This window comes from Theropithecus gelada, chromosome 14 (assembly GCF_003255815.1).
Source record: "Theropithecus gelada isolate Dixy chromosome 14, Tgel_1.0, whole genome shotgun sequence".
Lineage (NCBI taxonomy): Eukaryota > Metazoa > Chordata > Mammalia > Primates > Cercopithecidae > Theropithecus > Theropithecus gelada.
Window position 1 is genome coordinate 17,087,751 of NC_037682.1, and position 27,907 is coordinate 17,115,657.

Genomic DNA, 27,907 nt, shown 5'->3' on the forward strand with positions numbered 1-27,907 from the left:
CTGGTAGGGTGTGGTGGGTCATGCCTGTAATCCCAGCACTTTGGGAGGCCGAGGTAGGCAGATCATAAGGTCAGGAGTTCAAAACCAGCCTGGCCAATATGGTGAAACCCTGTCTCTATTGAAAATACAAAAATTAGCTGGGTGTGGTGGTGCACGCCTGTAGTCCCAGCTACTCAGGAGACTGAGGCAGGAGAATCGCTTGAACCCGGGAGGCAGAGGTTGCAATGTACCCAGATTGCACCACTGCACTCCAGCCTGGTGATAGAGCGAGAGTCTGTCTCAAAAAATAATAATAATACATTTTTATGTCTCTTTTCCTCTCCCGCAATTTTAGTAATTACTCAAAAAATCATATCTGTACATTATTATTACCAAGTCCAAATTTAATCAGTATCTTTTCTCTCCTACTAAGCAATACTTCTTTTCAATTTACATGATGTTGTGGTCTACGTTTTTCGTTCTTGCTTCTATTTTTCATCTTCTATATATTAGACATGTTTAATATTTTTAACACAATATCTCAGTTTACAGATAAGGTTAGTATTTTCCTGATTCACTATTCCTTCCTGGATTTTAAATTTTCCTTCTTGGAACATCTTTCCTCTTAATAAAAATTAATATTTACAACTACTTTAAGTGAGTGTGTCTGTATAGTAAATTCTTGGTCATTTTTAAATGGCGGTTTATTTTGTTTTATTCTACTGAAGACTCCCCACTTCACTTTTCTTGAAAAACTATGGAATTCAAGGATAATATTTTACATTTGGCATTTTTAAAATGTAATGCTATTTTCTTCTGGCTTGTAGTCTTTCTGTGTTTTGAATTATTTTATTTATTTATTTATTTATTCATTTATTTGAGACGGAGTTTGGCTCTTGTTGCCCAGACTGGAGTGCAATGGTGCGATCTCCGCTCACTGCAACCTCCACCTCTCAGGTTGAAGCGATTCTCCTGCCTCAGCTTCCCGAGTAGCTGGGGTTACAGGCACGCACTACCACGCCCAGCGAATCTTGCAGTTTTAGTAGAGATTGGGTTTCTCCATGTTGGTCAGGCTGGTCTCTAACTCCTGACCTCAGGTGATCTGCCCGCCTTGGCCTCCCAAAGTGCTGGGATTGCCGGCGTGAGTCACCGCACCTGGCCCCGTGTTTCAAATTATTATTAATTAGAAGTAATATTTTGTAGGGCTCTTTCAGAGAGCAACTCTTTTACTTTGTTGTAATTTTTTTCTAAATATTTCTCATAGTTCTGGAAATTGTCAATTATTATCTCTTTAAATGTATTTTCTCACTATTTTATAAATCCTGAAGTCTGGTAGACATATGTTGCTCCCTTTTATTCCATTTCTAAGGTCTGTTAATATCCCTTTAACTTTTTCCATATATTTGTCTCTCTCTCCTTTGTTTTGAGTAAATTTGTTGATATCTGGAATTCACTAGGAAACACTACTGTTTTATCCACTGAGTTTCTAATAAAAATATCATTTTATTTATTTATTGAAGTTATTTTGTTATCTAACAGCCCAGAAAATTTTTAAACTAAATGTAATTTGACTTTAAAATCATTTTCTATTTTATACAATAAAGATTTATATTATGTTTTGTGTCCATTAACTACAATAAATCCCGTCTTTGTATGCTTGTATGCTGTGCTCTGGCATAGCTGTTTCCAACCTAATTTCCTCCTATATTCAGTCATTTTTATTGTGTGATCAGTTGCTCTTGAGCAAATTTTTTCTTCTTTTAATTTTTGGTTTTCTATATGAGCAGATTTATTTCAACTATGCCTTAAATATAAATTCCTGAAAAGACTTTATTTTTTGCATTAGATGTCTGCACACACGTGTGTATGTGTCTGAGGGTGTGTGTGACAGTCCAGTGTTAGCATAAACTCATAGCACGCCTTCTTCATTTGGCATCACTGCCCTTATTGGGAGTTCAGTGAAGTACATTATTTTTCCTTCTTAGAAGCTAAATACAGAATGTTTCCAGTTTCATTTAATATGGCAAGTGACTTCATATGCTACAATGAATATTCTATTTGATAACATTTTTCAGTGGTGATACTTCTGTGTTAATCTTGCTATCATAATCTAATGCTGCATCCCTGGAAGTTTTTCTAAGCTTCATTGTGTAAACTACCATTCTAAGAGCATTCATCCTTTTTTCCTGTGATTCACAGACAGGTTTGCATTAATCAGCTTATCTCGTATCCCACTGTGTGGATCCTAGAAGTGTAAGCTATTTCACATATTTATTTCTAAATCTTTTATTTCACTTAGTGTTTTTCTATGGCTAATTATTTTTTCAATTAATATCTTTCATTTATATGAGTAATATATTATGAAAGATATGAATACAAATATAGTACTACTTTCTTAAAATTGTTTTAATTACATTATAAAGCATAATGAAATAATAAAAGACATATATTCACTAAAAAGTACGTTTCAAAATGTTCAAAGCAGCACTATACATAATAACCCTAAATGGGAAACCACCCAAATGCCTGGCAACAAGGGAATGGATAAATTAATCATTATATATTCACATCATAAGATACCGTATACATTAATGAAAACAATCAGAAAACTTGCCAACATGAGAAATGACTCACAACTGAAATACTGAGAAGGCACACATTCAGCAGCAAAATCTATATCACTCTTATTCTTCAAAGTACAGGAACAGATAAAAACATTATTATTATTACTATTATTATTATTATTATTATTATCATTTGAGATGGAGTCTTGCTCTGTCACCCAAGCTAGAGTGCAGTGGCATGATGTCAGCTCACTGCAAACTCCGCCTCCCCGGTTCAAGCTATTCTCCTGCCTCAGCCTCCTGAGTAGCTGGGATTAAAGGCGTTCCCATTGCGCCCGGCTAATTTTTGTAATTTTAGAAGAGACAGGGTTTCATCATCTTGGTCAGGCTAGTCTCGAACTCCTGATCTCGTGATCCACCCACCTCAGCCTCCCAAAGTGCTGGGATTACAATACTACAATATTTAGAAATAAATATTGTGGTTAACTTTGGGAGGTATTAATAATAAACAGGAATAAGGAGGACCTCTGATGTGCTGATACTTCTGTCTCTTAATCCAGTTGCTGATTACACGATCATGCTCAATCTGCAAAAGTTCATGAGCTGTACACAGGCAATATATGCATTTTTTTGTTTAGACTTCAGCACAAATGCAAAAAGTTGAAGGTAATATTTCATTCATTTTCTTGGCAGTTTAAGGCATGAAAATGCATAGTCTATTTTATTTTTTCAACACAACGCCATGTAATCCGTATTTTAAAGAAATTTTCTGGTTATTTCATATCACATGAGCACAATCATAATGATTAAGAAAGGCGGAGGAGAGTATGGATAAGAATAATGTTCAACTGGTTAAAGAGACGTCAATGCCTGTAGTCCAGCTACTCGGGAGGCTGAGGCAGGACAATAGTGTGAACCTGGGAGGCGGAGCTTGCAGTGAGCTGAGATCCGGCCACTGCACTCCAGCCTGGGTGACAGAGTGAGACTCCGTCTCAAAAAAAAAAAAAAAAAGAGACGTCAATGCAGAAGTATAAAATCCCAGAAGGGATATGCATCCTGTTTGCTCACTTTTCCCTCCAAACAACAAGGACAAGAGCATGATGAGAGTGAATCTTTCTCACTCATCAGTGTGGTCTCAGGGAACCATGGCATGAAAAGCAGAAACAATTCAGAAAAGTTCACTTCCTTTCAGGAGTATTTGACAACACCACACTTTCCTCATGGTGTTCTTCATCTCCCTGTTTCTCAGAGCGTAGATGAGAGGGTTGAACATGGGAGCAATGATGGTATAAAAAAGGGCAAACACTTTATCTTCTGAGAATGTTGTGACCGGTCTAATGTAAATGAATAATGCAGGTGCAAAAAACAGGACTACAACCATTACATGAGAACTGCAAGTGGAAAGAGCTTTGCTGCAGCTCTCTGCAGAATATGCTCTGATGGTATACAATATAAAAACGTAAGACAACATCAAGACAACAAATGTCACCAAAGCAATTAAGCCCAAATTAGCAATGACTAAGAGACCTATCATGTGTATATTAGAACAAGCCAATTTCAGCAAAGGATACACATCACAGAAGTAGTGATCTATCTCATTTGGGCCACAAAACGGTACAAAGATGGTGAGAAGAAACTGACTGGCAGAGTGTATAAACCCCCCAGTACAACAGACTATGATGATTGTGTTACACCTTTGCCTGCTCATGATGATGGTGTAGTTCAGGGGCTTGCAGACGGCCACATAGCGGTCATAGGCCATCCCTGTGAGAATGAAGATCTCTATGCCTCCGAAAAAATGGGTGGTAAAGAGTTGTATCATGCAGTTATTATAAGAAATGGTCTATCAGTAAGTCAGCCATTAATTTGGGGGTCACTGTGGATGTGTAGCAAAGGTCAGAGAGTGAGAGGTAATTGAGGAAGAAATACATGGGTTGGTGAATGAGCTGGGTGCACTGGTGGAAGGTGGGGAAATTCATGGACTTTTCTAGAAGTGCTTTACAATCTCAAGTGAAAAGATGGGAATAAAAATCATGCACAGCATATCTTGATGGAAATGGGCACTACCAGGTAAGAGCTGTTGGTAGACGTGGGTAGGAGATAATTAAACAGAAACAGGCTACTCTGGACAAACTGCCTAAGGGTAGCCCCGCTCTGCAAGGAGCAGTAACAAAATGAATAAATAAACAAACAGAAATAAAATGTATTGGGGTGTTCCAGGAAGTGCTCCACGAAGGTGATGATGTCTCTCGTGGTATGATGCTGTCTTCCTTCTCCTTAATGGCAACTAAGTATAAAATAGTATAAAACATTAATGATTTGGATCTATAGGAATTTCTTTTAATTCTTTGATTCAACAGATATTTATCAAAAACCTACTTTTTCATAAATACTGAAATTTAGCAGTGAACAGATAAAGATACTCTTTCTTATGTTGCTTCATTCTAATATATAGTACTATAAAAATGTGTAATGATGTCTATTTATATCTATTTATTCCTGCTTATTCATTTATTCTGGAGATACGTGTGTGTGTGTGTGTGTGTGTGTGTGTGTGTGTGTGTCTTTTTATAATACTTAAGAGAAGACAAATTCAATTTTTTATTTCTGTTTGCTAAAGAGCTTTCACAAACTTTCAATACAGGAAGTGAATCTCCAGTTAGTGACAGTGTGTCTGCATATGTTGTATTTACAGAGCACTGAGTTTCAACACTACTGCTATATCTGACTTACTCAAATTTGTGAAACTCAATGTAGCCCTAAGAATACCACTAGAATACCTGACTACAACAGAAGGCAGTTGTGATGGCTCAGTGACATGCCATCACAAGGTGAATAACAACCCATCTCCCAAGGTAAAGCTTTTAAAGCATTATTTTTGATGTAGCATTATTATGACACATGGTCAAATATTACCAAAGTGAATATTTTTTAAAGTAGGTCTTTCTCCCATCTCTAATGCCAAGAATGCAATTTCCCCACTCAGAGTCATTATAGTTTTTTCATACTCTTCTACTATAATTCATGTATTTAAATATGGAGGTGTGTGTAGTAATGACTGTAACTGATGTTAAGGAAAATGTTACAATTCTAAGCATGCAGTATTAATCTCTTACATTTCAATTTACACCATATGTCAGGGACCATTTTCTGTGTGTGTGTGTGCGCGTGTATAAACACACAGATATATGTATCTGCTTCATTCTAATTAATGGTTGCATAAAAATATCATCCTTGATTCTTTAATGTCCCTTCCGAGGGGCATAAAGTTGTTTCCTATCTCTTGCTACCATCTAAGGCAAAATGATTGTCCTTCTTTCTATGAATGAGTGTGTCTATAGGAAACAGAATAACTGGATCAATTTCTATATGCAGTTGTCATATTATAGATACTGAAGTCACTTCCTAGAAGGTTGCACCCACTTACATTCCCACCAAAAGTTTGTAGGGTTGACTGTGTCCCACACCTTCGTCAAGACTATTTGTTAAGACATTCAGCAAAAGGATTACTTTATTAGCCTTATAGGTGAAATTTACCTAACTGGAATTTTAATTTGAATGTATTTAACTGTGAATGAAATTGAGCATCTTTCCAGAGGCGTACTCTTTACCATAAGGAGAACAATCTCTTTTAAGATGGGTTGTTTTCCTAATGTTCATTTGTGTCATGTTTTTCAGAAACTTATCTGTGAAATCCATTTACATTTGAAAAAGTTATGCTTTTGTCTCGCATATGTGTTGTAAATGTATTTTATCATATAGGCACTTCCCTTTTAATTTTTTACTGTGTTACCATGTGGAATATATATGTGAAAAGGTATATGGAACAATTTGTTCAATATTTGATATATGCAAATAAATATTAATTCTCTCTATATATTTAACTTCTCTTTCTTGCAGTCAGGATATGGGATTCTCAAGAACATACAAACTAAAAATTCTATTGAAAGTTTCAGTCCTGACTCGGAGCACATAGATCTCATTTTCTAAGTCACTGATGCTTTCCTGTAAAACTGAAATTTGAAAGAATGTCCTGATATATATGTCAAGTATTCTTCCACTTTTTTCCTCATTTTAGTCTCAGTATCTACTTGTCTCTTAAGAAAACTTTTTGAAGAACCCAGAAGAATAATGAAAGAGGGAAGAATTTAACTTTGGACAACACAGTAGAACAAGGCAGTGCAAAGTTGAATAATAAAGGATGAATTTGGAGCTGAAAAGAATTAGAAAATTTTCAGAGGTAAATTAAAAGGAAATAAAGATAGTCAAGGCAAGAGGTTAAAATAATGCTCATGTTGGGCTGGAATGACTGACATTTTGCTCAGTGCAAAAATTTTATGTTTATTCTCTGTGTGTGTGTGTGTGCACGCGTGTGCGTACACGTGCTCGCCCACATACATGTAAATTTTATTAAGGAAGGTATTCTGAAGTATTTAAATAATCATTATTAGAATGATCAGTATATTTACTAAGTAAATATATTATAATGGTACTATCAGGTTCAAATAATGTGAAAGCCTATTGAAGTAAGTAATGTACATTTTCTTCTGTTATTGCAACAGAGTACAAAATATTTATTATTCCTGGCTATAAGCTAAAGAAACACATTCAGCTCAGAAAGATACCTACTCATACCAACCCTCTAAACTAATGTTTACTTTGTTTGAAAAATCATTTGTTTTTAAGTTATTTTTCTATTTCTCATTGTATTATTTTCATGTGTAATTGTGTCATGCCACTGCAGTCCGGCCTAGAGGAGAGTGTGACACTCTGTCTCCAAAAAAAAAAAAAGTAATTTGGTAAATATATTGAATAGTTACTATGAATTCATTTTACTAAGAAAAAATACACAGATTTGTGAATAATAACCCATTGGAAAGTTGCAATTTCATTGCTAAGAATATGTATTTGACTTCCAAATCGAGCGTTTATTTCCTTTTTTTCTTCCTTTGCAGATTAACTATTTCCTATCTGTGGTTTCTTCACATCAACTGAAACAATGCAGCAAAATCACAATGTGACTGAATTCATACTGTTAGGATTAACACAGGATCCCTTGAAGCAGAAAATAGTGTTTGTAATATTCTTAATTTTCTATATGGGAACTGTAGTGGGGAATATGCTCATTTTTGTGACCATCAAGTCCAGCCGGACACTAGGAAGCCCCATGTACTTCTTCCTATTTTATTTGTCCATTGCTGATTCTTGTTTTTCAACTTCCACAGCCTCTAGATTAATTGTGGATGCTCTCTCTGCAAAGAAAATTATATCCTACAATGAGTGCATGACACAAGTCTTTGGGCTACATTTATTTGGCTGCATGGAGATCTTTGTCCTCATCCTCATGGCTGTTGATCGCTATGTGGCCATTTGTAAGCCCTTGCGTTACCCAACCATCATGAGCCGGCAGGTCTGCATCATCCTGATTGTTCTTGCCTGGATAGGGTCTTTTATACCCTCTACGGCTCAGAATATCCTGGCCTTAAGGTTGCCTTTCTGTGGACCCAATTTGATTGATCATTATTGCTGTGATTTGCAGCCCTCGTTGAAACTTGCCTGCATGGACACTTACATGATCAACCTGCTGTTGGTGTCTAACAGTGGGGCAGTTTGCTCAACTGGTTTCATGATTTTGATAATTTCATATATTGTCATCTTGCATTCACTGAGAAACCGCAGTGCAGAAGGGAGGAAAAAGGCTCTCTCCACTTGCACTTCTCACATAATTGTAGTCATCTTATTCTTTGGCCCGTGCATATTCATATATACACGCCCCCCAACCACTTTCCCCATGGATAAGACGGTGGCGGTATTTTATACTATTGGAACACCCTTTCTCAATCCACTCATCTACACACTGAGAAATGCAGAAGTGAAAAATGCCATGAGACAGTTATGGCATGGCAAAATTATTTCAGAAAACAAAGGATAAATTGAGGGCCTGGCCTGATTACTTATTCAGTCAAATCATGATTTATTCAGTCAAATCATGATTTAACTGAGTAAGTATAGATATCAAATAGGAAAGTACCTGAATGTTGTGGGAATAATATACATCATATCTAAGTTTGTGGGTTCCTATGTTTTCTAGTGAACAGGAGCTATGACTACCAAGACATTGTCTTTTGTGACAGAACTAGGTAGAGTATAGATTAATTAAGGTGATTACGGACCAATAGTCTTTTCTTTTCAGATTATCTTCCTTTCCAGTCATGCATTTTCTAAGGTGTAAACCTGACTATCTCTATGCATTCTAATCTAATGCATCTGATTTTCTTACTTCTTTCCTGTACTTTTGACCATAGACTGATAAACTCCCTGAAATCTTCAATTTGGCTCCTCCTTTTCCTAACAGCTCAATTCTGCCATTGCTGATTGTGAACTACACATCACAACTCTGTCTACACTGGTTTAATAAAAAGACATTTATACAATCACAAGTGTTCAAATTTGTGAGCACCCACAAAGAAATCTCAAATTCCTTCCATAATGCATTTACAATAAGGTATCAAGCTTCCTCCTGAACACTTCTAGGGCAAAGGAACTAACTCAGTATATCAAGATGTCCATTTACATTTTATCACTACTTTGTATTTAGAAAGTTCTATATTTTTGAGTCAGAGGCTAATATACTGCAGGTACAACATATTTCCTGAGCCTGAGGTGCAGAAGGGTAGAACATGGTTGAAACCAAAAATGGTATGATCTATTGTGTTTAAAGTTGGGTGATGTCAATGAAATAAATAAAATTGTCATAGGAATTCAGAAAACACTCAGGACACTTGTCTCTAGTGGGTTTAGGGAGAAACTACTACTGCTATAGGAAGTTACCTCTCTATTTATTCTGTCCTAATAATTGGGGCTGCATAGATTCACAGGTTAGAAGTGGCAAGGGAATTTTCATGCCCAGAGTGAGTACAGCAGGTAAAACACTGCACTTTAGATGTTTATATAATGCACTTTTGTGTGCGTGTGTGTGTGTGATGGAATCTCGCTCTGTTGCCCAGGCTGGAGTGCAGTGGGGCAATCTCGGCTCACTGCAAGCTCCGCCTCCCGGGTTCACACCATTCTCCTGCCTCAGCCTCCCGAGTAGCTGGGACTACAGGCGCCCGCCACCGCGCCCGGCTAATTTTTTGTATTTTCAGTAGAGACGGGGTTTCACCGTGTTAGCCAGGATGGTCTCGATCTCCTGACCTTGTGATCCGCCCGCCTCGGCCTCCCAAAGTGCTGGGATTACAGGCATGAGCCACCGCGCCTGGCCATTATGGACTTTTAATATTCATCTATTTCAGTGTAATAAAGTGTACCATATCTTTAATAACTGTTATCAGATTCCACTTCATTTTTAACCTTATTTATCATTATTTAATGAAAAATATTACCAATTGAAATTATGTTCTCCTGTCAAAGATAAATTTAAAATAAATTCAATTGGCCGGGCGCGGTGGCTCACGCTTGTAATCCCAGCACTTTGGGAGGCCGAGGGGGGCGGATCACGAGGTCAGGATGTCGAGACCATCCTGGCTAACACGGTGAAACCCCGTCTCTAGTAAAAATACAAAAAAAAAAAAAAAAAATTAGCCGGGCCCGGTGGCGGGCGTCTGTAGTCCCAGCTAAGGCAGGAGAATGGCGTGAACCCAGGAGGCGGAGCTTGCAGTGAGCCCAGGTCGCACCACTGCACTCCAGCCTGTGTGACAGAGCAAGACACTGTCTCAAATAAATAAATAAATAAAATAAATTCAGTTAAATAACGTGAGTGTTTTATGAGCTCACTTCACTTCGTTTTCTGTGATGTAATGTTTCCAGTGTTCGCACTAGTGTCCCAAAGTTGACATATCATACACAAGGAAGGCCATATATTTAATAGACAGTGGAAACTTAATGATTCCATTATTAACTTATCTAATATCCTTCACAACAACACACGTACATACACGAACACACATATGCACACACATACCCTATAAAGGCCTTAATGTTGATTTGCATTGCAGATAAATAATTGAACATTAAAAGTTTAGAAAAAAGGTATATGGGTAAGCACAGGCACAGGAAAAGAAAAGAAAAGGATAAATTAAAATATAAATAAATAAATAAGGATTGGAAAATAGAATAAGAAGAAGCTATACAGGGGAAGAATATTGAAATGTTTTGTGCATTGTAGAAGTACTACTAGTCAAATCAAAATGGAAAATAAAGATAAAATATTTTAAAAGTTCTTCAACACCATATCCATTCGATGGGTAATCTTGGAATGACCATCCTCCCTCAAAAGTGATTGACCTAAAAGAAAAAGTGTAAATTCTGATTATCTCTTCATTTCAGGAACAAGCAGTGTCTAAATGTGTCCAAACTCTTTGTTTTTATTATACTTGTGTCTCACTAAAATAATACCAAGTTTGTTATTTATATTGAAAAATTAAATTTTGAAGTGAAAAATCTAAAGTTTAGAGAACTGAACAAATTAGTACCTTGAGATTGTCTTGCTAAGAAGTAACAACATTAAGGTTTTAACTCAGTTCTATATGTCTCCTATGTTAGTAAAAAATCTTAATTGAAACATCTTTTCAAATGGTCAAAAATATAAAAAGTATTAGGAAGTTGATGCAGTAATTATGAACTGAACTTTTTTTAACTTTAAGATGGGTGGTGGAATATGATGAATAGAGTAGTATGCACCCTAGAATCACACTACATAAATCCAAATCCTGGCTTTGCCAATTTAAAGCCTTGTAACTTTAAGAAAAATGTGTGAAATCTTAGGCCTAATTTTTATCTGTAAATCAAAAGTTAAAATAGTTTCTATTTTATTGGCTTGTCATCAGAATTAAAGAAAATAATATTCATAAAGAACTTAAAATAACAAATTTAATATGAGCTTTCATAATAAAATAGATTTTTCGAAAAATTAATTTAAATCTGTTTTTTATTAATATAAACCACCATATTTATTAACAATGTTTTTCTTTTGTTTTCAAAGAATGTAATTTATAATTGGAAATAAAGTTTAACTCAAAATAACACAGTCAAGTTTTGTTTTAATAGGATTAAATAAAAACCTAAGAGAATTTTAAATGCATTGGTATCACTTTAAAATAAAAAGAGGAAGTCTTTATGGAACATGTTCCCGTATCTGCACATTTGCATCATCAACTTTAAATAGTCCGTATGTAAAGGAAAGAGAGGAGCATCCTTCTGATGTGAGCGTATAAGAGATAATCATAAAGTGGGGCAAAGGGACATCAATTTAAGTTGGTGTCTGGCATGTAACTAAGGTTTAAAATAGCAGAGATAAGAGGTGAACAAACTCTAGATTATCATTTACACATAGTTAATAGCACATGACCTGGAATAGTTTATTCTACTTTTCAGTCTTCTGCTTCCTTCTCTATTCTTCATTTCACCTCAATGCTGACACAAGGTGGAAGAGACATATTATTGAAAATCTACTTATATTGAGGTCCCACAAGAACAATTTTGGTTAATTGATTGGACTACTGAATACTTAGTGAAATTTTCCTTCCTCTTTAACCTTCTTTTCCCTTGCCTTCCCATCTATTTTCTACCATGCTTTGTACACACACTTTCAGAAGACACCATTGAGAGGCAGGGTTGTAAAAACAAAGTAAAATTAATGGGGAATATACATGGGTAAATAAGCATAAAAAAACATGCTCAACAGTATCTGTTATTAAGGAATTGCAAATTAAAACAATGAGATACAACTATACCCCTATTAGAATGGCCAAAATTCAAAATAATAACACCACCACATGTTGACAAGGATGTGGGACAACAGAAACTCTTATACATTGCATAGAAGAGGAAATGAAAATTGACATTGAAGAAGCTTAAAGTTTTCCAAATACATTGAACCTAAAAAGATTGCCATAAAGACACATTGTAAATAAAATGTTAGAATAAAAAGACAAAGAGGTTGGTCACAGAAAGTAATGTTAGCAGCACGGCATAATAGGAGTTCCCCATTTTCACTCCCCTGACGATGACAGAAATTCAACCAGCAACTATCCAGATGCAAAAAAATATTATCACGAATATCCCAGACCTCGAGAGTGAGTCTGAGAAAGCCTTTTGGACCAGAGAACTGAGGAAAGCCACATTTTCACATCTTCCTCAGCCCAGGAGCCAACTGCAAGTCAGTGTTATCCATGGACGGAGCGTCTGCCCCCATTCAACGCCAGCAGCTGCATCATGACTTGACCAAGCCTCAGTACTCTGCTTAAGACTACCCCAGGCTGAGAGTCAAGCCCAAGTCAAAACATATCAAGCATAATTTTAGGCCCTGCCATACTTGTGTAGCCTAGCAGCAAGCCCATCGGCCTCACCCAGTTTCAGATTCCAGCACACAACTCTGCAAAACTACAGATTCCAAACAACCATGGTGCATCTAGGAAAGACAACCTGTCACCTTGCCTAATCAGAGATGTTTGTAGTGCCAATCATCAGCTCCGCTTGATGTCAGAGTGATCTCATCAGTCCATGGAGCATAGCCATCAGTATCATTTAACCTCAGAGCACAAAACATTATCCAGCAGCACTAGATAACCCAACACCATGGTCTGCCTGTTTGGAGTTGCAACCAGCCAGCTCATCCAGAAACACAGACTAGACTAGTAATAAAGGTTTATCACTGCCAAAGAACAGCTTCAAAAGCTAGAAGAGGTGGTTATCTTCTCAAATGCACTGGCATCAATCTAAGTACACAAAGATTATGAAAAGATCATGTTTACCTGTAAACATGACACCACAAAAGGAACTAATAAAGCTCCAATAATAGACTCAGAAGAAGTGGAGATCTGTGAAACAACTGACAAAAGAATTCAAAATAATCCTTTTAAAGAAGTTCAGAGAACTTTAAGAAAACATAAATACAAAATTAAATAAAATTTGGAGAACAATGAATAAAATGAAAGATTTTACAAAGAAATAGAAACAATTTAAAAGGAAACTCAAAATCTTAGAGATAAAGAATAACTACATTTAAAAATTCAATAGAAAGCTACAAAAGCTGTCTTGAAAAATAAAAGAAAAAAATCAGTGAGCTCAAAGATAAGACATCTGAAACAATCTAATTAGAAGAACAAAAATAAAAAAGAATGAAAAACAAAAAAGGAGGCCTACAGGAATCATGGGACATCATCTGACAAACTATCATTTATATTTTAAGAAGTTTATGAAGAAAAGAGAGCAAAAGATCCAGAAAACGTATTCAAGAAAATAATAGCTAAAACTTTGCAAACCTGGGGAAAGCCAACATCATCCAGGTGCAGGAAGATTAGAGGTCACCAATCAAATTCAACTGAGAGAGGAATTCACCAAGACAATCATTATCAAATTATCAAAGACAAAGAATACTGAAAACAGCAAGAATTTAAAAAATTTTTTAAAATTCACATTCAAAGAAACCCAAATACAGCTTTCAGAAGATTTTTCAGCAGAAACTCTTTAGGCAAGAAGAAATTGGGATTATATATTCAACGTGCTGAAAACAAACAAACTGTCAAATAAGAATACTTTACCTGGCAAAGCTGTTCTTCAGAAACAAAAGGAGAAATAAAAACTTTCCCAGAGAAAGAAAAGTTAAGGAAGTTCATCACCAGGAGGTCTTCAGAGGAATTACTGTAAGACTGATAATTAATAACATGACACATATGAAACTAAAAAAATGTCAATGGCATAAGTAATTCATACTCAGAATTCTCTAATACTGTAAGGTTAGTGTGTAAAGAAATTTTATCCCCAATTGAGGTTTAAAAGACAAAACTATTGAAAACAACTGTAGCTACAATAAATTGGTAAGGCATAAAAATTACAAAAACAAATGTAAATGTTGACATCAAAATCATAAAAGGTGAATGGGATAAAAGTATAGAGTTTTTGCATGCAATGAAAGGCGGCAAGTTGTTATCAGCGCAAAGTATCCTGTTATAAGGGTAAGATATTTTATGTAAGCCCCATCGTAACCACAAAACAAAAACCTGTATTATTTGCACATAACATGAAAAGAAAGAATTCAAAGCACACCACCACATAAAACCTTCAAACTACAAAAGAAGACAACAAGAGAGAAAGAATCAAAAGATCTGAAAAAAAAATCAGAAAACAAATTATAAATGGGAGTAGTAAGTTCTTACCCATTGATAATTACCTTAAATATAAATGAGTTATATTCTCCAGTATAACATTTACAGCAACTGATTGGATTAAAAAACAAGATACAACTATATGCTTCCTATAAGAGGCTCATTTTACTAGTAAGAACACACATAGATTAAAAGTGAAGGAATGGAAGAAAATATTCCATGCAAATGGAAAACAAAAGAAAGCAGAGGTAGCTATATTTATATCTCAAAATAAACTTTTAGTCAAAAACTGTGAAAAGACACAAAGAAGATAATTCTATTAATATAATGATCAAAGGATTAATTCACCAAGAGACGTAACAATTAACTATATCTGCACCCAACAGCAGAGCATATAAACACATAAAGAAATTGTTAGCCAGGTGTGGTGATTCATACCTGTAGTCCCAGCTACTCTGTAGGATGAGGTAGAAATATCACTGAGTCCAGGAGTTCGAGGCTGCAGTGAGCTACGATAGCACCACTGCACTCCGACCTAGACTCCAGCCCTGTCTCAAAAAATAAAAATAAAGATAAATAATTTCGATAATACTGCATATCGAAAAAACTAAATGAAAATAATTTTAAAAATCAATTATTAAATGTTCTGAAAGGAGAGAGTCTGACATAAAATAACAGTACCTCATATTTAAAAATGACCAGATCCATTGAAACAAGACAAGAATGTCCATTCTCAAAATTTATTTTTATATTTAAATTAGTACTGAAAGTACTAGCCAGAGCAATTAGGCAAGATAAAGAAATAAAAGACATGCAAATGGGAAAGAAGAAGCACAATTATCCCTGTTTAAAGATGACATTACAAAATACAAAAACAAATACAAACATGTTAGACCTCAAAAAATACAGCAAAGTTGCAGAACACAAATCAAATACAAAAATTAGTTGAATTTCTATACACTAATGACAATGTCACTGAAAAGGATATTAAGGATATTAAGAAAATAATCCCATTTAGGATAGCATCAAAAATAATAAAATTATTTTATTTTATTTTATTTTATTTTATTTTATTTTATTTTATTTTATTTTTGTAAGACAGGTGTCACTCTGTTGCCTAGACTGGAGTGCAGTGGTGCAATCACAGCTCATGGCAGCCTCAATCTCCTGGATTCAAGCCATCCTCCAGCCTCAGCCTCCCACATAGCTGGGACTACTGGCATGCACCCCCTACCCAGCCTTTTTTTTTTTTTTTTTTTTTTTTGTAGAAACAAGGTCTCACTACATTGCCCAGGCTTGCCTCAAATTCCTGAGGTTAAAGAATCACCCCGCCTCAGTCTCCCAAAGTGCTAGGATTACAGGAATGCACCACCATTCTCAGCCAAGAATAAAATTTGTAGATATAAACTTAACCAAGGAGATGAAAGACTTGTGCTATAAAGCTACAAATTATAGATGAACAAAATTAAAGAAGACATAAATAAATGAAAAGGTACCCTATGTTCATAGATTGGAAGACCTGACATTGTTAACAGTTCATACAACAAAGCAACCAACAGATTCAATCCAATCCCTATCAAAATTTCAGTGGCTTTTTATACAGAAACGAAGGAAAATATTCTAAAATCCATGCAGACCTCGTAAGAACCCAGAATAATGAGAACAATCTATAGAAAGAACAAAGCTGCAGATACCACAGTTCTTGACTTCAAAATATTTTACAAAACTTATACTAATTTTAGCAGTATGACCCTAGCATAAACCCAGACATATAGTCCAATGGAACAGAATAGAGACTCTGCAAATAAATCCAGGCAGATATGGTCAACTCATCTTCAACAAGAATGACAAAAATACACCCTAAGGAAAAGATAGTCACTTAAACAATGTTACTGGGAAAACTGGATATCCATAAGCCAAATGACAAAAACAGACTCATTGTACAGCATAGTTTAAAAATCAATTCAAATTTAATTAGAGATTTAAAGACAAAGACCTAGAACTGTAAAACTTTTAGTAGAAAAAAAAAAATACAGGAAAAGATTCATCACATTGGTCTTGGCAATGATTTCATAGATACAACAACAAAAGCACAGGTAACCAAAGACAAATAAGATAAGCGGGATACATATGAAGGGCACGCCCAAGATGGCCGAATAGGAACAGCTCAAGCCTCCAGCTCCCAGCGTGAGCGACACAGAAGACGGGTGATTTTCGCATTTTCTTTTTCTTTTTTTTTTTAATTATACTTTAAGTTCTAGGGTACATGTGCACAACGTGCAGGTTTGTTACATATGTATACATGTGCCATGTTGGTGTGCTGCACCCATCAACTCGTCATTTACATCCGTTATAACTCCCAATGCCATCCCTCTCCCCTCCCCTCTCCCCATAATAGGCCCCGGTATGTGATGTTCCCCTTCCCACGTCCAAGTGATCTCATTGTTCAATTCCCACCTATGATCGAGAACATGTGGTGTTTGGTTTTCTGTTCTTGCCAAAGTTTGCTGAGAATGATGGTTTCCAGCTGCATCCATGTCCCTACAAAGGACGCAAACTCATCCTTTTTTATGGCTGCATAGTATTCCATGGTGTATATGTGCCACATTTTCTTAATCCAATCTGTCACTGATGGACATTTGGGTTGATTCCAAGTCTTTGCTATTGTGAATAGTGCTGCAATAAACATACGTGTGCATGTGTTTTTATAGCAGCATGACTTATAATCCTTTGGGTATATACCCAGTAATGGGATGGCTGGGTCAAATGGTATTTCTAGTTCTAGATCCTTGAGGAATTGCCACACTGTCTTCCACAATGGTTGAACTAGTTTACAGTCCCACCAACAGTGTAAAAGTGTTCCTATTTCTCCACATACTCTCCAGGACCTGTTGTTTCCTGATTTTTTAATGATTGCCATTCTAACTGATGTGAGATGGTATCTCATTGTGGTTTTGATTTGCATTTCTCTGATGGCGAGTGATGATGAGCATTTTTTCATGTGTCTGTTGGCTGTATGAATGTCTTCTTTTGAGAAGTGTCTGTTCATATCCTTTGCTCCTTTTTGATGGGGTTGTTTGTTTTTTTCTTGTAAATTTGATTGAGTTCTTTATAGGTTCTGGATATTAGCCCTTTGTCAGATGAGTAGATTGCAAAAATTTTCTCCCATTCTGTAGGTTGCCTGTTCACTCTGATGGCAGTTTCTTTTGCTGTGCAGAAGCTCTTTAGTTTAATTAGATCCCATTTGTCAATTTTGGCTTTTATTGCCGTTGCTTTTGGTGTTTTAGACCAACCATCATTCTCAGCAAACTATCGCAAGAACAGAAAACCAAATACCGCATGTTCTCACTCATAGGTGGAAATTGAACAATAAGATCACTTGGACACAGGAAGGGGAACATCACACACCGGGTCCTAATGTGGGGAGGGGGTAAGGGGGATGGATAACATTAGAAGATATACCTAATGTAAATGACGAGTTAATGCGTGCAGCACACCAACATGGCACATGTATACATATATAACAAGCCTGCACGTTGTGCACATGTACCCTAGAATTTAAAGTATAATAATAATAATAAAAAAGAAATTCACCAAGTGACCTGAAGGAGATGGTAATAAACCCATGTTAAATGATGGAATCATATAATACAGAAAAACCCACATTTGAGGTTCTGCAAATGCTCTGGTCTGCGCCCTTCTTGAGTCCTGAATTTTTTTTGTTTGTTTGTTTCATTAGAATCACTGACAACAATGTCCTAAATATAAAGTTCTTACTTGAAATGTAAGTTTGAGTAAATTTCTCTTCCTATTCTGTAGGATATGTGTGTCTTTCCTCCACAAAGGTTTTTTTCTAAATCAGCAAGTGAATTCCCAGCAGTCTAACAAATAATTTTTCGTGTCATTCTTTTTTTATTATTAAATCCCAACTATGCATAAAATTCAACTCTCTTCAGTTTGAACATGAGAATACTGAGTTGCCAGCTCAGAGTTGATGAATGACCTGAGGGTGGAAACATAATTTTTCTGATCCCACATTAATGCTTTTTTTCTAGCATTACTTTATATCTTGCCATGAAAGGTATATCTCGTTAAGTTTTTACTTAAGATCATTTTGACCTTTTTTACTCACAACTTTGGATTTTTTTAAGTTTAACATTTTATTTCTTATCAGAAACCACCATCAATCTATTCCATATTCTCCTCATGGCCTGATTTACTTCCTTATTCCTGAAAGTGTAAATCAGAGGATTGAGCAAGGGAGTTAAGATGGTGTAAAATATTGCCACCATTTTGTCAACGGAAAAAGCAGATGGAGGTCGTGCATATACAAATATGCATGGGACGAAGAACAAAATCACAACAGCAATGTGAGATCCACAGGTGGAGAGAGCTTTCCAACGCCCTTCAGAACCGTGGGTTCTCAGAGAGAGCAAGATGACAGCATAGGAGACAAGCAACAAGGAGAAGTTTATGATGCAGATAAACCCACTGTTGATGACCACCAAGAGGCCAAAGATGTGAATATCAGTGCAGGCAAGCTCCAGTAATGGGTACAAGTCACACATAAAATGATCGATGACATTGGGGCCACAAAAGGGAAGCTGGACAGTAAAAAGAATTTGTATCATGGAATGCAAGAGGCCCCCTGTCCAGGCTATCCCCATCAGAATGCCACAGAACCTCCGGTTCATGATAGAAGAGTAACGCAAGGGCTTGCAAATGGCCACATAACGATCATAGGCCATGACTGTGAGGACAATCACCTCCACCCCAGCAAAGAAGTGTTCAGCAAAGAGCTGCATCATGCAGCCTTCAAAAGAGATAGTTTTCGTCACATAGAGGGAGTCCACAATCATCTTTGGGGTGATGACAGAGGAGAAGCACGCATCCAGGAAGGACAGGAAGCCCAAGAAGAAGTACATAGGGGACCCCAGAAGAGCAGGGCTGCTGAGTATGGTTACTACAATTAGCATGTTGCCCCCAACACTTGCAATGTAGACAAACAAAAATACAGCAAATACTATTTCCTGAACATTTGGATTCTGTGAAAGTCCCAGGAGGACAAACTCAGTTACAAAGCTTTGGTTTTGCATGTTTTCCAAGGAAAAGATGAAAGCTCCGACAGGGATCATGTGGAATCTGCAATTAGGACAAAGTAAAATTTGTTTCAAATCAATTTGTAGTATCATAGTCATCAACAAGTCGGTTCATCCATATGCAAAATTATTGAGTGCTTCTGTTGTCATTGAAAACATAAATTAGAAATTCTTGGAGGTAGCACTGACATATCAGGCAGAATTATGATGGAGATAATTTAAAGAATACTTGAAAACAACCAGAGGTTCAATACGGCAAAAGGATATGTGGTAGAGAAGAGAAGAGAAAGAGTTTTCATATCAAGTGCCAGCTTTGATCATTTACTAGTGGCTTCCTGCTATGAATTATTGAGAAGTATTCTGAAGTTACCTCTCAATTATGAGAGAAAGAGCATTGTAACTTACTTATTCCTGCCATTGGCATGAAATCAGAGCACGGATAACCAGCATCCCATTCCTAATCAGGAGACTGCTTTATCTACAATTAGAAGAAAACAGCATATAGTTCAAGAGACACTTAAAAATTATGGCTGCTTTTCAAATATTTCTTTAAAAGTCTTAACTGAATTCATTCTGAATTCATTCTTTACAAAAGAGAAAGATCTCTAGAAAGTCCCTAACCTGACATTTAATACATAAAAAGTATGCACTAAGTGCCAAGGGTTTTCTTATCTGTCATTTTAAAATGAAAATAGAAGTTTATTATTATTATAAAAGTAATAATGTCTACATCAGAATGTTGTTATGATGACTAGTGAAACAATGGAAGGCTCAGGACCGACTGCCCTAGGGAGTAGTCTGCATTAGGTCTTATTATCCCTATTTGATTGCTGGGAAACTCATGCTTAAAGAAGTTAAGTTCAAGCAAATAACAGATAATCTGGGATATTAACACAGAACCTCAGGCTCCAACACCCAATTCCTTTCCACTGGATCAGCAGAGAAAGGAGTGGGGATATTCCTTTTCCAGTAAGAACTGCAGAGTAGGAGTGGCCTTTCTACAAACACTTGCATGTACAAATTGGCATCAACCACATAAGTAAGGAAGAGAAACAATATATTGAATATAAATATATTTATATTTTATAAATATATAAAATATATTTTAGAGCCAAAGCGGGAAATAGGATGAGGTGAAATGAGTAAGAACTTCAGCTCCAGACTCATATAGACCTGGGTTCAAGTCCAAGCTCTCCTACTCATTCTATGGCATGTCAGAACAAGTCACTTCAGAATCTTGAGGTTTTATTAATTATTTTCCAATTTTTATATAGTGTAATCAGGTCTAATGAAGTTTAATTCCTAAAAGTATATGTTTCAACTTTATATGCATTATTGTGTACCAGAGTGTTTATATATAGCTTACCTACTCATCTCTCAGGATTATGGTGATGGTCAGATTTGAAAATGTGAACATTTTACTTAGGATAAAGTGCTCTTATCAATTGTAGTAACTATTTACTCACTTAAAAAGTCAGCCATCTTATCTACAAAAAGCTTTTCTATGAGTCATCTAGATAATGACTCTCCAACTTTTGACTTCATTTCCACAGGCAGACACAGCTTTAAAGGATAATTGTGTCTTCACCTGTACATATAATTGAAATATATTTTTCAATTACCATATATATATGCATGTGTTTGAATATATGTATATGTGTATATTTATATGTATATATACCTCTATTAAAAAATAGGTGAATAAAAGAATAAAGGGATTTATTTTGAGATTTAAATAAGCTGATTTTTATGAATGTCAGAGTTAACAGAAACAATTTAAAATGTTAATAAAACTAACAAATATACAACTGTATATGTTAATATACATTCTTTTGCTTACTTTAAAACAGTCATTTCCATTTTTCAGGTTCCATTTCTAAGCAGTGTCTGCACTAGGAATTCCATATCCAGTTATAAGTTATCACCAAGAAAATATGAGCTGAAACAAACCTTATAAGGTTATTAGATAAATCAGTAACCATTTATTGCAAAGTAAAGCATGGCAATAAATGATCCAACAGTGCTCATCTTAGCCTAGAGCCAAAGCGGGAAATAGGATGAGGTGAAATGAGTAAGAACTTCAGCTCCAGACTCATATAGACCTAGGTTCAAGTCCAAGCTCTCCTACTCGTTCTATGGCATGTTAGAACAAGTCACTTCAAATTCTTAACATTCTCAAAGCCTCAGCTTCCACTTCAGTACATGGATATGGTAAGAATGTCTATCCATACATATCTTGTGAGAATAAGATAAAGCAATGCAAACAAAAGCATTGATGCAGTAAGAAGCATAGAAGATCATGCTGAGTGGTGAGAACAAGCTCTCAGAGCCATTGACACAGAGCAGAAATAACATTTTTACCCTAATTTTTGCTTTACCAAGACCAAGGTGGTTTTACTCATCCTTTTATTAATTTACAAATGTTAAATATCTTATTTGGTCGGTCTCAGTGCAGACATGGTGTTTTAAAATGCACAACACTTTTAAATGTCTTTAGTAATCCCTAAAGTACTGTGGCCCCCATTCTGTCAAGTATCCACTCCTATTTCAAATAACTTCATTGTACATAGAAAACCTAATTGGGTTGGAGATGGGAAGAAAGACAAGGCTCTATGTTAATCTAATAATTAAATGATTCTTAATCTCTCCACTTCCTTTATCTGGGCTGCTCTAAGAACAATAACACTTTAGAATTAAAATATTCATTAGATATAAAGAAACCAACCACTTCTTTCAGATAAAAGGGATTTCGAAAATTAGTGTGGAAACTTTGACAATAGAAAGTATAGCATCTTCATAATTTATGGTAACATTTATGGTTTTAAATCATTTTAAAATACTCCTAAATGTGATGTGTTGTTTCAGATTGAATCCTAGAATAGAAAAAAGACAGGAGAAAAAATAATGAAATATGAATAAAATCTGGTGTTTAGTTAACAGTATATATCAATGTTCATTTCATAGTCTTCACAAATGTACCATGGTAATGTAAGATGAAAACATTAAGGGAAACTAAGTGAGTAGTATGCAGAAGCTCTCTATAGTATCTTCACAACTTTTCTCTTAATCTAAAATTACTTCTAACGAAAAGTTACTTAAAAAGTATTTTTTTTCTGCTATCAAAAAGCTAGCAATCCCAGCTTCATCTACTAGTCGCATACCATGAACAAAACACTATGATTCAGAATCCTCTACTATAAAATAGATAGCAACATTTGAAGCTTCCTCACCCATGAGAGTCCAATAGATAGTTATTCTGAATGTGTTCTGCAAAGTACAAATTAAAAGTAAGATATGAAATCTTTATGTCAATATTATTTTTAAGCAGCATCTACATACACAAAGTGAGCTGGAAAATTGAATCGATCATAAGAGTATAATACATGTGTTCAAAACTATACTATTTTTAAGCTACATCCCTTCTAAAATTACAGTAAAACTGCTTAATTCATGTCATCCTTTTGGAAAACATATTAGTAAATAGCTTCAGAATTATAAACATGTTTATTTTCTTTATACTAGTAACCTCAACTCTAAGAACATATTCTAAAAGTGAAATGAAATGGGAAAGTTTTATAATAAAAGATGGTGCAATGTCATTTACAATAGTGAAAATTGAGAAACATGTAAAATATACAATCATAGGAAGATATTTATCTAAATTAGACTATCACAAATTAATATCACATGGTGCTATAAATAAAATACTAATTAATGACACGAGGACATAGAAGTCGAGGCATTTTCACAATATTTTAAGTGAGAAAACAGAAAAAATATAACTCTGCCCATTTGTATAGATATTTATAATATAATTTTATGATCTAGAAGGAAACATAAAATGACAGAGACTCTATTTGTTTTGTATATCTTGTATTACTGTAAGAATATTTAAAACTAAACATTAAGTTTAAAACTCACACCGCCATATTTTCCATCATCTAAACAGTTCAAAAAGGAGGTGGAACTTGGGGATAATTCATTTGCACACCTGAAACTAATATGTGAACATAACACAGAATCAAATAGTAAAAATTTTAAACTTCCTACACTTTCCATAAATAGTCATACTATGGGCCCTGCCCTCTCCACCCTTTAGACATTCATTTTGATATCAATTTGAAATTCATACTGTCCTATAGGTAGAGGCTTATTTTGTTTATATTTCTCATAGAACATTCCATGGTCTTTCCTTTCTTGATAGCCATACCCTTAATATGCTGGAGTCACCCCTGAGACTGCCCCAGGGCCCCTCACATAATGAACTGTGGTTGCTGGGCCATTTCTTGGGCTGTGACCTGAGGAAGTGGCCTCCTGATTCCCCTCTACACACGTTGCCTACTATTTCCTTCCCATCAGTTTTAACAACAAAACTAATTCTATTTGTCCTGGAAATAATAGAATTCCTATTTCAAGTATGAAGTATATACAACATTCAAAACTATAAGAAGAATTAGTGGTAAGGTTATCATTATAAGTAATGTTTTGTAGTTATAGTTCAAGCAGTAAATTTTAGAGACGTTTATGTGGACGTATGAATGCATATTAGTCCCATTTGCGTACATTTTTTCCAAATAAATACTGTTACGACAAAGAAGAAGAACAAATTAAAATCCTATTTGTAATTATCCTCCCTGTTAAGTTTCTTAAATCCACCACATTTTTGATCCAGGATTATTATTCAACCATGAAAAGTTTATTCCTGGCCTGTCTAGCTAAGCATGTTCCTTTCCCTGGCAACCTGGGAAATAATGTTCTCTTCAACTTTCAGAATTTCAGTATCATTTCCTCTCTTTTCAGTGTTGCTCTGTTAATTTCCCTAAATGGTCCAACTTTTATACTATTACTTTCTGGAATTTGAAGGAAAAAAAAAAACCCTTTTTCTTTTTCCACTTTTCCACTGGTGTCCTTTCTCCTATTAGATGCCTGACCTTTCCTTTTTACTTTTCCTTTCTTTTCTTTTCCTTTCTTTTGAGACAGAATTTCTCTCGTCACCCAAGCTGTAGTGCAGTGGCATGGATCTCATCTTACTGAGACCGCCACCTCCCCTCCTGGGTTCAAGCACTTCTCCTGCCTCATCCCCTCGAGTAGCTGAAATTACAGGCAGCCACCACCACACCTGGCTAATTTTCACGTTTTTAGTAGAGACGGGTGTTTGCCATGTTGGCCAGGCTGGTCTTGAACTCCTGACCCCAGGTGATCTGCCTGCCTCAGCCTCCCAAATGCTAGGATTACAGGCATGGGACACCGTGCCTGGCTCTTTTTTTTTTTTTTTTTCTTCTGTTTTCTTAGTGATTTATCTCATTTTAAGGAGGAGACAAAGCCATGACAACTAGTGCTAAAGCAATTCACAGCTTCAGGCATTTAAATTTTCCTAAACAATTCTAAGAAAGGAACTTAAAGCTACTTATGACATCAAATGCACTTGGGAAAAGTGAGGGAGCCATGGTTAAAATCAGAAGAATTTACTCTGTGGCTTGAGTCATGATTTATCATCCTTGGGGTCCTTCTCAGGGCCATTTGTGAGGGGATAATTGTGGAAAGAGTAAATGTTTCATTCTATATCAGTAAATATAGTCACTATCATTCTATGTAAGTAAATGTAATCAGTATTTAGCTCTGTAAATGATACAGTAGTACTTGAATTATCCATGTTACATCAGTTTTCTTTATACAGCCTCAGGAAATTCTACTCTTTAAAACATCAGGAAAGTGGCAGCATTAGAGGATAAATGATAATTATTTTATTAGACTTGAAGTAATTAGGTGCTTTGGTCCTCCAAAAACCACCAGCTTGCAGTTTGTTATAACAGCTACTGTTTACTGGGTACCTATTATGTGTCAAGTGCCATTCTCTGGCCTCTGCATGTATTATTTTATTTGTTTTGGCATTCTTTGAGCTTGCTAATATTATTGTCCTCGTTAAATATGAGGAGTCAGAGAATCAGAAAGGCTATGCAACTGCCCAAGTTTACAATTATTAAGGTAGGCTCGTGCGTGGCATTAAAATTTGTATCCTGACCACAACACCCACACTTTAAAGCACTACAACACAACTTGAAATCCTCTCAGAAAATGCAAAAATGCGAATTATGACCTCACCATTTATCAGTTCCCTGAAAATTTTGGTGATGCCCAGTCTCCTAGTCTCTATAGTGAAGAGTCCATCCCGTGGCTAAAGGTGAGGTTGTTTCCAGCTCTTCCTTCTACATTTAATAGACAAAGGAAGAGCATCTTCGGCAGGCAAGGCAGGCAGTGTTCCCCACTGCTTTTCAGGTGCTGTCTTCAACATGGTCTCAGGAAAATCAATAAATAAATGAAGGAACAAAAGTTTCCTCCTTGGTTTCTAACAGGAATTTAAAGAGGTTTCCCTGAGAGGTCATGAACTTGAAGAATAGCTCCTCCATTCCCCACAGGGTTTTGGTAATGTCCCATCAGTATGATTTGCTAAGATGCAATTTTATGTTTGCATTTGCTCAAGAGTTTGCAAAACAACTTTCATGGCCCTGATAATTAGAGTTCTTTGTTTGTTTGTTTTAACTTCTCCTGGGTTTCTATTTGAAGATGCTTTCCTTTCCCTTTGTGCTCAGGAACAGAACACTGTGTACTGTGATGAAATATGTCTCTGCAGAATTTGGGGAAAATGCCTACTCACTACGCCCTAAAGAGTGATTTCTGGGACGAGGCAGCATTAATCAATAAGGACAACATGTGTTGTTTTGGGACTGTGGTAGCAATGAGATGAGTGCTTATTAAAGAATAACATTTTATGTATAGGTATGCAAAGAGGTATAGAGTAATTGAAATGTGATTTTTTTTCTTGCAGAAACTGATCTTGAGATGCCATGACTTTAAAAATTACAATCTCTAGAAAGTACAGTTCCTAGAAATTAAAGGAATTTTTATCTTTTTATTTTATTTTATTTGAAAAGAATATATGGTCTGTTTAAGATAACGTAGCATTGAGACTGAAGCTTGAGGGACAACTTAAACTGATCACCTCAGGTCCCTTTAGAAAGGGATCACATCAAACAATTGGCTGCTTTCCACAGTCTCCAAACATTTTTACCTATTTCTTTGCAAATATGTAATTTTTAATTTTATCATTGATGAATGACATGCATACAGAAATACACACACAAAGCATTCAGGTAAAGCTTGATGAATTATTACAAGACTAATATACATACGTAACCAAGAAGTAAAACCAGCCTCATTTATATCACCAACAATCACTTTCTCCCTCCTTCTCCCATAAAGGCAACCAATGTCTTAAGAGCTAACATTGTACATCAGCTTTCTCTTTTTATACAAGTGTTGTATTATAAAAAATTTTAAACATATACAAAACAAATAAAATTGTATAATAGACCCCATCACTCAACCTCAAGAGTTACTAATCATGTGCCATTTTTGTTTCATCTGTACTTCAACCCATTCACCACCTCCCACTTCATTCTTTATTTTCAGTTCTTCTTTTGGTGTGTGTGATATCCTGCCTATTTTTATATCTACTCATATCCCACAGAAAAATGTAGGATTGAAGAGATTCATCAAAAAAGTCAAGGCCCGGAAGCACTGTTACTTCAATTGCCTAGGAATTTACAGAGAAGTGTTTTCTTGTCATGGGATTTTAGATGTGTGTTCTGAAACAGAAGAGTCACCTGGCATAGACCACGGTCCTGGTTACAGTGATATTTTTAAAATATCACTCAGCAACAAGCCCAGCAATTCATTCTGGAATCCTGGTTCTCACTTCAAACCACAGTTACACTGTTAGAATCTTCTACTTTATCCCATGTCCTGCTTTGCTTAATCCTTTATTAGTACTGTAACATGAAAATAAGATTGTAAAGATGGGCCAGGTATGGTGGCTCGAACCTGTAATCCCAGCTGTTTGTGAGGCCGTGGCAGGAAGATGACTGAAGCCCAGGAGTTTGAGAGTAGCCTGGGCAACAACAGGGAGACCCCAACTCTACAAATATTTTTTTAAAAAATTAGCTGGGTATGGCAGCACTTGCTTGTGGTCCCCATTACTCCAGAGAAATGTGGTAGGAGAATTGCCTAAGCCCAGGAGGTCGAGGCTGCAGTGAACTGTATTTGCACTGCTGCACTCCAGCCTGGGTGACAGAGCAACATCCTGTACCAAAAAAAGAGAGAG

The 27,907-nt window shown here is 35.8% G+C and overlaps 3 protein-coding genes across 3 annotated transcripts; 1 reads left to right on the forward strand and 2 right to left on the reverse strand.

Annotated features, from left to right (window-relative positions):
* Window positions 1-3,711: 3,711 nt before the first annotated feature.
* Window positions 3,712-4,522, reverse strand: LOC112605854 (olfactory receptor 4P4-like). The gene is given in 2 exon segments (XM_025355784.1): window positions 3,712-4,387; window positions 4,389-4,522. Coding segments are annotated over 2 exon segments (810 nt in total).
* A 3,001-nt stretch (window positions 4,523-7,523) lies between these two features.
* Window positions 7,524-8,575, forward strand: LOC112607236 (olfactory receptor 4C11). Its single transcript, XM_025358351.1, has one exon. The coding sequence runs from the start codon at window positions 7,543-7,545 to the stop codon at window positions 8,473-8,475; it is 933 nt and encodes a 310-aa protein (XP_025214136.1). The 5' UTR covers window positions 7,524-7,542; the 3' UTR covers window positions 8,476-8,575.
* A 10,232-nt stretch (window positions 8,576-18,807) lies between these two features.
* Window positions 18,808-19,845, reverse strand: LOC112605749 (olfactory receptor 4C15). Its single transcript, XM_025355587.1, has one exon. It carries the CDS (start codon window positions 19,843-19,845, stop codon window positions 18,808-18,810), a length of 1,038 nt encoding a protein of 345 aa, XP_025211372.1.
* Window positions 19,846-27,907: the final 8,062 nt, after the last annotated feature.